Source organism: Engraulis encrasicolus, chromosome 21 (assembly GCF_034702125.1).
Source record: "Engraulis encrasicolus isolate BLACKSEA-1 chromosome 21, IST_EnEncr_1.0, whole genome shotgun sequence".
NCBI lineage: Eukaryota > Metazoa > Chordata > Actinopteri > Clupeiformes > Engraulidae > Engraulis > Engraulis encrasicolus.
In genome coordinates, this window is record NC_085877.1 from 41342049 (window position 1) to 41354868 (window position 12820).

General features: G+C 45.3%; 1 protein-coding gene across 2 annotated transcripts in view; it reads right to left on the reverse strand.

Moving 5' to 3' along the window:
• elavl2 (ELAV like neuron-specific RNA binding protein 2) overlaps positions 1-12820 on the reverse strand; it is a 134699-nt gene that overhangs the window by 87070 nt on the left and 34809 nt on the right. Inside the window, exon 2 of one of the 2 annotated variants that reach the window (XM_063186713.1) lies at positions 5459-5549. The exons of the other annotated variant lie outside the window; for it this stretch is intronic. Coding sequence (XP_063042783.1) covers positions 5459-5530 — 72 coding nt within the window. The 5' untranslated portion in view covers positions 5531-5549. The remainder of the gene's footprint in view (positions 1-5458; positions 5550-12820) is intronic. 2 annotated transcript variants of the gene reach the window in all.

Here is a 12820-nt window from a genome sequence, read left to right on the forward strand (position 1 = left end):
AAAATTCCTATCTCAAAAAATTTGCATATCATGAAAAGGTTGTCTAAACAAGCTATTAACCTAATCATCTGAATTAACCAATTCACTCTAAACACTGGTAAAAGCTTGCTGAGGCTTTAACAAGGCCGACAGGCGGACAACAGATGCGTCCCTCTATGCCAGTTCCAACTATGCCATTCCTCCCCCCCCAAACGCCCCCTGGCCTCCTCCTAGCCTGTCAACGCCCCCCGAGGATGTACTTTTTGTTTATTGGTCATCATGGACACTCCAAATATTGTGGCAGGCAGCAAGGCAGCAAAATGGCGAGACATGGCTTTATTTTTTGCAGTTTAGGGTATAATAAGCTTATCATCATTCTTGGATTTGGAAAAGAACCATAGGCTATGATTTGAAATTTCACATAGCCTAGATGAAGTGAACATTACAAATTACCAGACATTTATTAGGCCTAACAACCTTTAGTATCACGCCATTTCAGCATTATGTGCATGTGGGAAAGAATCTAAACATCGACAAATAATAAATAAATAAAACCGTTTGGGTGAATCATGCGCTTATGGACTTTTTTTCAATACCAGCTTCACCGTCAAGGCACAAAGCAGTGAAACTCAATTACCCAGAATGCTGCAGTGCGCTCTCTGGTGATTCTGGAAAACAAACATGGCGGCAACTCGCTTTACTACCTTAATAATGTGTTAATCCGACGCTAGATTTCTTAACTGATGAAAATCGAAGGCAGAAATCAACATTGTAGTGTCTAAATATGAGGTCGATTGGTCTATTTGTGGCGTACATCACGATCGGCTGAGTTGTTGGCCTCACGTTTGTCAGTTAGCCTGTGGCTAGGCTACTTTTCGCCAACGTTAGCATCCGGTTTAGTATAGAACGCTTGCACGCATTCGCTCCGGTCCAAAATGGCAAGTCTGCCGCCTTGTGGCCACAGGTAGGAACAATTGAAGGAATGCGTTTCAGACACAATTGAAGGAATGCGTTTCAGACGGACGGACGGACGGACGGACGGACGGACAGACAGACCCTCTTATAGAGATGCTGGGACGCATCTAAAAAGTCTCAGCCTTGTTCATTACTCAAAACCACAGTCATGGGTTAGACTGCTGACCTGACTGTGTTTAACATTCAAGTCAATGGCAGTGGCATTGCATGAGGGTTAAGAAAGCCCAGATATCATTGATGCTTAGCTGTTAGCTGTTTTTTGTTCTTTGATCTGGTGACCGACACTTCCCTCTTCATTATACTCCATACATTTCCATACCAAGTTTTTCTATTTTTTTTAAAAATCTAATTCTAATTTGTCAGAAATTAAACCCCATTGAAAGTCAATGGAATGTTCTGTCTGGCAAATTAGAATTAGCTTTTTTTCATGATATGCTCTTTTTTTGAGATAGGAATTTTGGGTTTTCATGAGCTGCATGCCAAAATCATCAATATTAAAACAAAACAAGACCTGACATATTTCAGTTGGTGTGCAATGAATGTAAAACATATGAAAGTTTATTTTTTATCATCACATTATGGGGGAAAAAATGAACTTTAACCCTTTAAGCGCCACAATTTATTTTTCAAAAAAGCTGAATTTTGGCATGATAAATTCAAATGACTGTGGCTTGACACTGGTAACAGATAGAGCTTGACTGTCAATTAGACAAATATTGGGGATGACCCCAAGATTATTTTGGGAGTAAATATGCATACCTAATTTGCATATTATGACGTCATATGGTGGCGGCCATTTTGAATTTATAATAATTTTTGGAAAATATTGATAATTTTCAATAGATTATTGAATTTATTTAGCAATATTTGACATTCCATTACTATCACGTAGTGCACATACACTATGGTCAAGGACATAAGTAGTTTTAGGCAGAATATATATAGTATATATTGTAATATTGCAATAGGCCTAATATAATGCAATATTTTTCAAAAAAGCTGAATGTTGGCATGATAAATTCAAATGACTGTGGCTTGACACTGGTAACAGATAGAGCTTGACTGTCAATTAGACAAATATTGGGGATGACCCCAAGATTATTTTGGGAGTAAATATGCATACCTAATTTGCATATTATGAAGTCATATGGTGGCGGCCATTTTGAATTTTTAATAATTTTTGGAAAATATTGATAATTTTCAATAGATTATTGAATTTATTTAGCAATATTTGACATTCCATTACTATCACGTAGTGCACATACACTATGGTCAAGGAAATAAGTAGTTTTAGGCAGAATATATATAGTATATATTGTAATATTGCAATAGGCCTAATATAATGCAATAATATTGAAATATATAATGCAACAATTACTACTTTTGCCTGGAGGGCCGAACATGTTTGTATCTGTAACCTGTACCTTTTTAGCTTGTGAAACTTTCACAGAAAGGGTCAGCACACACATATTCAATTCATATTTATGCCTATTTTTACATCTGTATAGCCTACTATGGCCTTTGGAGCAGGCGCTGTATAGGCAGTAAAATGGTTGATCATGGCACAGTCTAGCTCAGTGACTTCTACAGTTTGTCACTTACATTTCACAAAACTAATGGGCAAATTGTCAACATAATGGGTATGAAATCACAAGTATTATATCCATAGTATTGTGTCCAACGTAATTAGGCTACGTTATAGCCTGACACCTGAAGCCGATCAGGAACACAATCCCCGCCCCCTCGCGTGGAGAGCGCAGCGCCCTTCCACCCTCTCCCCCGTTTGAGAGAAATATATCGCCACCTCTTTCGTCTTTATTTGCTGTTTTACTGATTTATAACTCTTACAAAGACAGTCAAAACGCTGTGACCAGTCTGATTGTCAACAACGAGTCTAAAACATTCATGTTTTAGGGTTGCCTATGCGTCTTCTCTTCACCGTGCGTTCTATTACCAAAACCTCTCCATGCGGAGATATGGCACGTTCGCCGCTGCCATCCACCCAGTAGAAGTCAGAAAGAGGGACAGAATGAGTGCGTGTGTGCTGCTTGGTGAACAGTGTTTGTCTGATTATTGCGTTTGCGTCCGGATAGGTGGCTACCCGCATCTCCGAGGGCTGAATGGAGGCAGCCCAAGCTAACATTACCAGGCCCACTTCTCTCACCCTAATTCCTCCACCAATACCTGTATGGACACCACGATTGCATTCGCCACTACCACCGACTCACTTGAGATCGGATAAAGTCACCGAATGAGTTTCAATGTATGTGTGTGCTTAGAGAACATCCTTGCTTCGCATGTCGGCATCACAGCCTTCGGAAGTTTCGCCACGGTAAACAAAGAGTGCTCGTCCGATCATTATCCCCCTCGTGAGATAAAAACTGTCCTTCGGAGTCAGAATAGGCAAATAACATGCTCAGAACTTCATCACGATTCAACTTCTCACTAGCCATGATGAAATAGCTCGCTGATAGTTCACTGATAACAACACAAACCCAACTCGCACGCCTCGAGTCAAAGACGCAAAGTGGCTACTTCCGCATTTTGTAGTCGCGTCACAGGTCGCGTCTTTTACTGCTTCACCAAAGACTCTGTGAACTACAAAATGACGCAATCGTAGTCTTGTTTGAAAGGGTAGCATGTCTGCCAACTACTGGTAGGGAGGATGAACACTATTAAGACCGCTGGTTTGATCTACATGCGCTTTTGTTCATGATGACGTACTGTCGCAATTCTGCGACTTTGGCGCTTAAAGGGTTAACAAAATATGCTAATTATTTGAGAAGGACCTGTATTATACATTATTAGTCCAGCTGTGCACTAGGGGTGGAACGGTTCACAAAATTCACGGTTCGGTTCATATCACGGTATCAAGGTCACGGTTTTCGGTTCTCTACAGTTCTTTTTTTCAGTTCATGATAAATGGTGCACTGGGAATATTAAACCATATTTATATAACTGCAATTATAAAGTGATGATGTGCAAGTTGAATCAGCTGTTGTCAACTGATGTGCGCTGTCCAAATGCCCTCTTTCAAGTGGCTAATAGAATCAGACTTAGCACTAAATATCCTACATATGGTTTGTATAGGCTTATAATGTGAAAATGGTGTGATTTTAATTGTGTCATCCTCTGATTGCTCTTATATCTTAATGTGTTAATCAGAGAGACTGGATAAGATACTCCTAGAATCTCTGTTTTACATATTTGTCTGGGCAGTACATGAATTGCGGTTTGCCACGGACTGCATTTCACGGTTCGGTATGGTGTGTGAATTGTACGGTTTCGGTTTTCGGTTCGGTTTGTACCATCCCTACTGTGCACACAGCCCTGGACCCTGTTGCTCAAAAGCGCCGCTAACCAGTTAGAAACTTGGCAATTTGAAAATGGGAAATTGCATTACAACCAAGTAGGTAAGTTGCTAACTTCGCAGTTATGGTTAGCAACGATTTCACAATAATGTTTATCTTTATTTTAGGCCTCACGTCTTAAAGCCAAATTCACGATTTCACCATGAAAATAGAAAAAAATGCTGTTGGTTAAATTTTACTTCATCATAGATACACAACTGTAATGAAGAAAAATTTGGGTGAAGCATAGACGAGAAGATGCACACAAGACATGCAAGAAGACACATAATAAAATAAACAGTGCTATTCTCAGAATTAGAATAAGATGACTGATTCAGCGGGCTAAGCTTATCGCCCAAAATATCAGTCCAATTTTGTACACTTACACAAGGTAATATACCTCAAGTCACACAGCTGACAAGGTAATATACCTCAAGTCACACAGCTGACAGGGTTTTAAATCAGAAGGGGGTCGACATGCATTGCCCACAATCTACAGACAGACATACAAAGCATTCATAAGACCATACCAATGCCAAGACGACCTTCAGCACCAAACGACCAAACAGTAAAAATGGTCAAATTCAATTTCGAGAGTATTTAACCCAATTGCGCCTTTAGTCCAGATAGAGAAATGTCAGTCCTCATATTATTCAGTAAGCAGGTAGAGCGTGAAAATGAGCCTTGAATGCCACAATGCCTGCTGGTTACAGACCTTTATGTTAATTTTCTCATATTTGTGTATATTTTATGTATTCTTTTAAAACCTGTCATATTTCTCAGTCCTTTAATGAGAAACTTGCAGTAAAATCAAAAGCGCTACTAGCCAATAAAGCACACCAATAGAACTCGAAAACATTCTCTGTATGGTTTTCATTTGTGCGTAGCGTAAGAGTTTGCCCATAAAGTCCAAAAGAAAACAGCCAAATTAACTTAATTCTCTTACACTCTCTCTTTACAAAAACAAAACCAGCAGAGACGGTGCCCTCTCAAAAGCACTACAAACTGTCTCCAACATAGATGGAGGAATTGGTATGGCCTCAGTCCTGACTCATGCATCTTGTCCAACACACACAAACACATTTGCTTTTTTTAATAAAATGTTTTTTGTTTTAGGTTTTTTTTGTTATAAGAGTGAAAAAATTCCCACACACCCCAGTCCACGGCTCTGCCGCCCACGAGCCACTTCTAAGGAGAGAGGTCACATCGCACAGTCTCACTGCCATGTTAGTTTGGGGTTGACGTCTGCAATGTGGACACAACACAAACAACAACAACAAAAGCACTGGATGTTAGATTGGAGACAAAGAGACAGTAGAGAGAAAAAAATGCAACAGCAATCACATCCTAGTTCCTAGTAGTAGTGTGCACCCCACCCGCCCCCTCTAGTAATGTGCACCCCAGCCTACCCCACCCGCCCCCTCTAGTAATGTGCACCCCACCCCACCCCCCCCCCTCTAGTAATGTGCACCCCACCCCACCCTCCCCCTCTAGTAATGTGCACCCCACCCCACCCCCCCCCCCCTCTAGTAGTGTGCACCCCACCCCACCCCCCCCCTCTAGTAATGTGCACCCCACCCCACCCCCCCCTCTAGTAGTGTGCACCCCACCCCACCCTCCCCCTCTAGTAATGTGCACCCCACCCCACCCCCCCCCCCTCTAGTAGTGTGCACCCCACCCCACCCCCCCCCCTCTAGTAGTGTGCACCCCACCCCACCCCCCCCCTCTAGTAATGTGCACCCCACCCCACCCCCCCCCTCTAGTAATGTGCACCCCACCCCACCCCCCCCTCTAGTAGTGTGCACCCCACCCTCCCCCTCTAGTAATGTGCACCCCACCCGCCCCCTCTAGTAATGTGCACCCCACCCGCCCCCTCTAGTAGTGAGCACCCCACCCCACCCCACCCCCTCTAGTAATGTGCACCCCACCCCACCCCACCCCTCTAGTAGTGTGCACCCCACCCCACCCCTCTAGTAGTGTGCACCCCACCCCACCCCACCCCTCTAGTAGTGTGCACCCCACCCCACCCCTCTAGTAGTGTGCACCCCACCCCACCCTCCCCCTCTAGTAATGTGCACCCCACCCGCCCCCTCTAGTAATGTGCACCCCACCCGCCCCCCTCTAGTAATGTGCACCCCCCCCCACCCGCCCCCTCTAGTAATGTGCACCCCACCCCACCCGCCCCCCTTTAGTAGTGAGCACCCCACCCCACCCCCCCCCTCTAGTAATGTGCACCCCACCCCACCCGCCCCCCTTTAGTAATGTGCACCCCACCCTCCCCCTCTAGTAATGTGCACCCCACCCCACCCGCCCCCTCTAGTAATGTGCACCCCACCCCACCCCACCCCTCTAGTAGTGTGCACCCCACCCGCCCCCTTTAGTAGTGTGCACCCCACCCCCCCCCCTCTAGTAATGTGCACCCCACCCCACCCCCCCCCTCTAGTAATGTGCACCCCACCCGCCCCCTCTAGTAATGTGCACCCCACCCCACCCGCCCCCTCTAGTAATGTGCACCCCACCCCACCCGCCCCCTCTAGTAATGTGCACCCCACCCCACCCCCCCCCCTCTAGTAATGTGCACCCCACCCCACCCGCCCCCTCTAGTAGTGTGCACCCCACCCGCCCCCTCTAGTAGTGAGCGCCCCACCCCACCCGCCCCCTCTAGTAGTGTGCACCCCACCCCACCCGCCCCCTCTAGTAGTGTGCACCCCACCCCCCCCTCTAGTAGTGAGCACCCCACCCGCCCCCTCTAGTAGTGAGCGCCCCACCCCACCCGCCCCCTCTAGTAGTGAGCACCCCACCCGCCCCCTCTAGTAATGTGCACCCCACCCCACCCGCCCCCTCTAGTAATGTGCACCCCACCCGCCCCCTCTAGTAGTGTGCACCCCACCCCCCCCTCTAGTAATGTGCACCCCACCCCACCCGCCCCCTCTAGTAGTGTGCACCCCACCCGCCCCCTCTAGTAATGTGCACCCCACCCCACCCCACCCGCCCCCTCTAGTAATGTGCACCCCACCCCACCCCCCCCCTCTAGTAATGTGCACCCCACCCCCCCCTCTAGTAGTGTGCACCCCACCCCACCCCACCCCACCCGCCCCCTCTAGTAGTGTGCACCCCACCCGCCCCCTCTAGTAGTGTGCACCCCACCCGCCCCCTCTAGTAATGTGCACCCCACCCCACCCGCCCCCTTTAGTAATGTGCACCCCACCCCACCCGCCCCCTCTAGTAATTTGCACCCCACCCCCCTCTCTCCCTCCCTCCTTCCTTCTTGCTTGCTTGTGCCTTCACACCCCTAAACCTACATCATCTTTTATCAGGATTTCCATGCAGATTAAAAGCCAAATGTACGGGCACGGAAAAAAACATACATTATTTTATTTTTATTCTAAACTTCCTTCCTATTGGCAGGCCTAAGATACTTTTTTGTTTTGTTTTTTGCACGCCGTTGCGAAACATGCACACATTTTACAGTTGAGACAACAGATGTATTCCACACGATCAGCGTTCAAAAAAGGAAGAACCCAACGGCTAACCCTTCTCCTAATATCAGCAACTCCGGGGTGCGTTTCTCAAAAGCAAAGCTGCTAGCCACTTAGCAACTTGGGTAGATGCCAATGGGAAATTGCATTGCAAAACAACAAAGTAGCTAACATAGATAGCAACTATGGTTTCAAGAAATGCAACCATGAACAGCCAGAAGCCGAACTCCCTCCTTTACCAAAGTGCAGGGTACGCACAGTAAAGAACTCTTTTTACTAATACAACACCGACTTTGCAGGATAGAGGAGACGCACTGTCAGCTGGGGGTGGCTGCAGATTACGGACAACTCAGGGGTGAATTTCTCAAAGTTCTCAAAGTTGCTTACTACATTAGCTACTTCGTTGCTTTCAATGCATTTTCCCATTGGCAACTACCGAAGTTGCTAACAGACTAACAACTTCCCTTTTGAGAAACTCACCCCAGGCTAGGAGAAGCATACGTTCAGTGCTGCAAGGGGCGCTTCAGCTCAAGCAGAGGATGTGCGCACATCAGTGGCATAGGTGCTGGACAAAACAAGATAACTTGAAGAAATAATAACTTCAATGTTTGCGGACATTTATCATTTCCTTGCGTACAGTGATACAACAGATATCTATCACTAAAAGTGTCCTTACAAAAGCCAATTCAAGCACTGCACATGATGGCCATGGCAAGGTACCCAAAAGAAGTGGATATGACAAGTAAGCTTATGCGCGCACGCGCACGCACGCACGGCCGCCCGCCCGCCCGCCCGCCCGCACGCCCGCACGCCCGCACGCACGCACGCACGCACGCACGCACGCACGCACGCACGCACGCACGCACGCACACACGCACACACGCACACACGCACACACGCACACACGCACACACGCACACACGCACACACACACACACACACACACACACACACACACACACACACTCTACCAAAAGCATAACCTCCCTTGGCGGAGGTAATAATAAATACTGTGTGTTGATGCTTAGCCTGAAACTGAAAAGCCACTTAATTCCATACCAGTAACAGGAACCTAATATAATAACAGTAACGATAATAATATGGACAGCACAGACGTGTTTGTACCGACTCAGGGTCAGCTAGAGCATTCTTGATGTAGACTTCTTTATTTCCTTAGAAAAATTGCTTACTATGGATGTGCTGACACTTGCATTCAAAAGTTCAACAGCCATTTTACTGCATATCAGCAGCAATAATATATTTTTCATAGAACAAAATAGATGAGACTCTTTAGTTCATACTTACTTACATTACTGAAACCACTGAAACCACTGTCTGACATGCAATCATGAAACTAAACACAGTTGTAGCCTAAATAAATGGCAATCTTTCACAACAGTGAGAGGTGTGTAATACATTAATATGTTGGGGACTCAGTGGGACAGGTTCTTTTTAGATCTTTTTTTAAAGTGTTTATGAAATGAAAACAAAGTAAAGGAATTTGACCATTTCCAGGACAGATTCTGAAAGTTCTAAGCCTTGTGAATAAAATGGGATATTGTCTGGGTGATATTTTGTCCTAAAAGTCATGTTAAAACGTTCCCAAAAAGTGTTTTTTTGGTGACATGCAAATTTTATGCAAATGATATGCGTGACATAGAAGGGGTGAGTTCACCTCATTCCACCTTGTTCAGATCAATGGCGGCTAGTACCAAAACAAAGCGCAGTGTCAAGCAGTGTGTTGCTGGAGGGCCGAACGGTGCCAGCTGCAAAAATGGCTACTTGACAGAAGGAATATCTTTGCACAAGTTCCCTTCTGTGAAGAATGATGGAACTGTGGCCGACAAGGAGAAGGCTAAATCAAGCTAGGGCTCTGTGGATCCAATGCGTGGTTTTGAAGCAAGCTCGTGGTCACTGTTGTGCTCATTTCCACTGTTGTGCACATTTCCACCCCTTGTGCTTCATCACAAATGTGGAGGTCGCGGGCATGGTTGGACTGAAGAGAATGCTATTGCCTCAAGCAGTTCCAACAATTGACATCGCCGGCGTGCAGACTGAAACTGCCCCTGTAACTGCTCGGGCACGAAGACAGGTGAGTGCACTGCTCTGCTTTAGGCTACTCGTTTTACCTTGTCCATCTGCTTTGTATGTTGTTTTCAGGAAAGGGTAATGCACATTACATGCCAAACCGATGCGAATGCTCTCGGAATATGCACTTTTTATTGATTGCCATTCAACTGGTCAATAAATTGGTTTTGGGAGGATATCCGCACATCAGCGTGGTGCTCTCAGTCGAGGACAGCCAACTCACAGATTGGGGTACTGCTTAGCGAATAAACAGAGATGCACATAGCGTAGGCCTACTTTGAAGCGTTGATTGTTTGTTTTTAGTATTGTGGTGCACGTGTGGCTGACGTTTGGACACACCTCATCCTCAGAGTCCGGCTGAGGGACACACGCGACGCCTGTGACTTTGAGCACAAAAAATAATAATAATGATAAACGCTAAAAATATGCTGAGGACTCAGGCTATATAGGGCGTATTTCCATCAGCCTAATACCTCCGTATTTTCTCTAGTTGATGATATTTTTGCATGTAGCCTACATGCATTTCAATCACACTATATCGCGCAATTGAATCAAAATGCCCCCCATTTGTCAACAAATACACACGCCATGTCATCTGTGGGTCATGGCAAAGCGCCCTTAGCAACCGTAACCATAAACAAAACGAACTGTCAGGCTATGTCAACAATCGTCACTTCGCCTGTCAGACATGTCACTTTCTGCAGATGTATCAGTGCCTCTGAAATAGATTTGTGCTGCTGTTTTTTTTTTCTCATGAGGTTGGATGTGTGGTTTTTCGACACGCTGATGTTTGTATCAGAATTTTGGTTCCTTTATAAGATGTGGGTCCATCAAATGTGTGTTGTTTTCTCAGATCGCCATACTAGCAAACCAGGGACTCCCCTCTATGATGTCACAGCCCAGCTCATTAGTCACACCAAATTTCACAGAATTCACACTTTGAGTTGCCATTTTCACAAGTTCCTCCAGGATGATTGGGTTCAAAGTCTCATCGATGCTATCAGAAAAAACAAGGCTTTAATGGGAATGACCGTTTGTTTTCGTTTCATAAACACTTTAAATACCACTTTATAGCACAGTCTACAAAGGAAACAAACAAATTCACAACAGTCACTACAGTTGCAGTCTAATTGCCTTCATTTAAGCGGCAATTCTCAATACAGGAATCAACTTCACTGATCATTTAGTGTTCATTTTCATGACCAAAACATTTCAAAATGATTAAATGTAAAAAAACCATTCAAACCATTTATAATTTAGCTTACATTTTGCAGTGCTAGAAACAAACCAACACACACACACACACACACACACACACACACACACACACACACACACACACACACACACACACACACACACACACACACACACACACACACACACACACACACACACACACGTACACACCTCCTGGATTACCACCTAACTAGGCTGTAGTAAACACTGGTTTTGTTTGTGAGTAAACATCGGCACCAGGACGGTTCACAACAAGCTGCTTCCTCAGTCCAGTGCACTGCTACTGGATTCAGCATCTGCTCACACACACACACACACACACACACGCACACGCGCGCGCGGATGCACACACACACGCACTCACACACTAACTCACACACTAACTCACACACTAACTCACACACTAACTCACAGTGCACGCACATGGTTGAGGTAGAATCAAAATCCTCATCACTTCACGTATAGGACAAAGCAATGCAACATGTACACCACAGTTAACGCCTGAATGCTTTGCACCAGACCAGAATAAATGTGCTAGAAAGAGACCGCCATCCCCCACGCTCTATATGTGTACGCTCTCTACATGCTTCAACAGCCTGCAGCTTGGCAAGAGGCAGGGCCATGGGACGCGTGCCCATGCCACACAACTACCTGCATCACACATGCTGTATGGATGGCAAACAAAGGAATCATCTCATCTCAGCGCAGTGAACCGGTTCTAAATCATGTCCAGAGATTTTTTAAGTATATAGACTCTCATGTCTGCCTCTCCTTTCGTTCAAATGAAGGGGCAGAGACGAAATGACTGGAGGAATGCACCAACAGACCAACAGCACTTATAGCCTTTGCGGATTAAGGATTTTGTAATCAAACCATTTAATTGGATAGGGTGATGAAAAACAAAATCCATGTTTTCCCTTCTTTTAAATTGACCTCAAAGTGGATAGTGGGCTTAAAGGGCACATGTGCTTAATGGGTACGCTTACCTTATATAGGCCTGCTTTTAAGCTTACACCTCGGCCCATGTTTTGTGATTCTTCAGCTCGCTCATTGCAAGAACGATAGAAACTGCATGAAGTGTCTTGCTTGGGAAATTAAAACTACCCAACATAAAACATTGTAGTTCGAATAGTGTTAAGGATATTACACAAGATACAAGATCATATTTATCAATCAATATTTATCAAAGAAGCATTTTACAGTACATGCAATTTCTCAATTCTGACACCCAATAGATGTGTCCAATTTTGACAAAGAAAACACTGCTTTTTAACAATGGTAGCACTAGGAGATTTTAGAGTGCTCTACATTTATTCATTCACTACCCATCCAAGTGCCCACCCCCCTCTGAACACACACACATTCAAATTTCCAATCCCATCTCTTACACACACACTGAGCTAAGAATTAAGTCTTCCCTTTTAACACACACACACACACACACACACACACACACACACACACACACACACACACACACACACACACACACACAAAGACTTACACACACACACACACACACACACACACACACACACACACACACACACACACACACACACACACACACACACACACACACACACACACACACACACACACACCCCTTGATCCTACCTGACCCACAAACCATTTCCACTTTGTAGAGAAGGGAAGGGGGGGGTTGCCCTGACTGCAAATGAGTGGATCTGGTAGAGACTGTAGAACTTC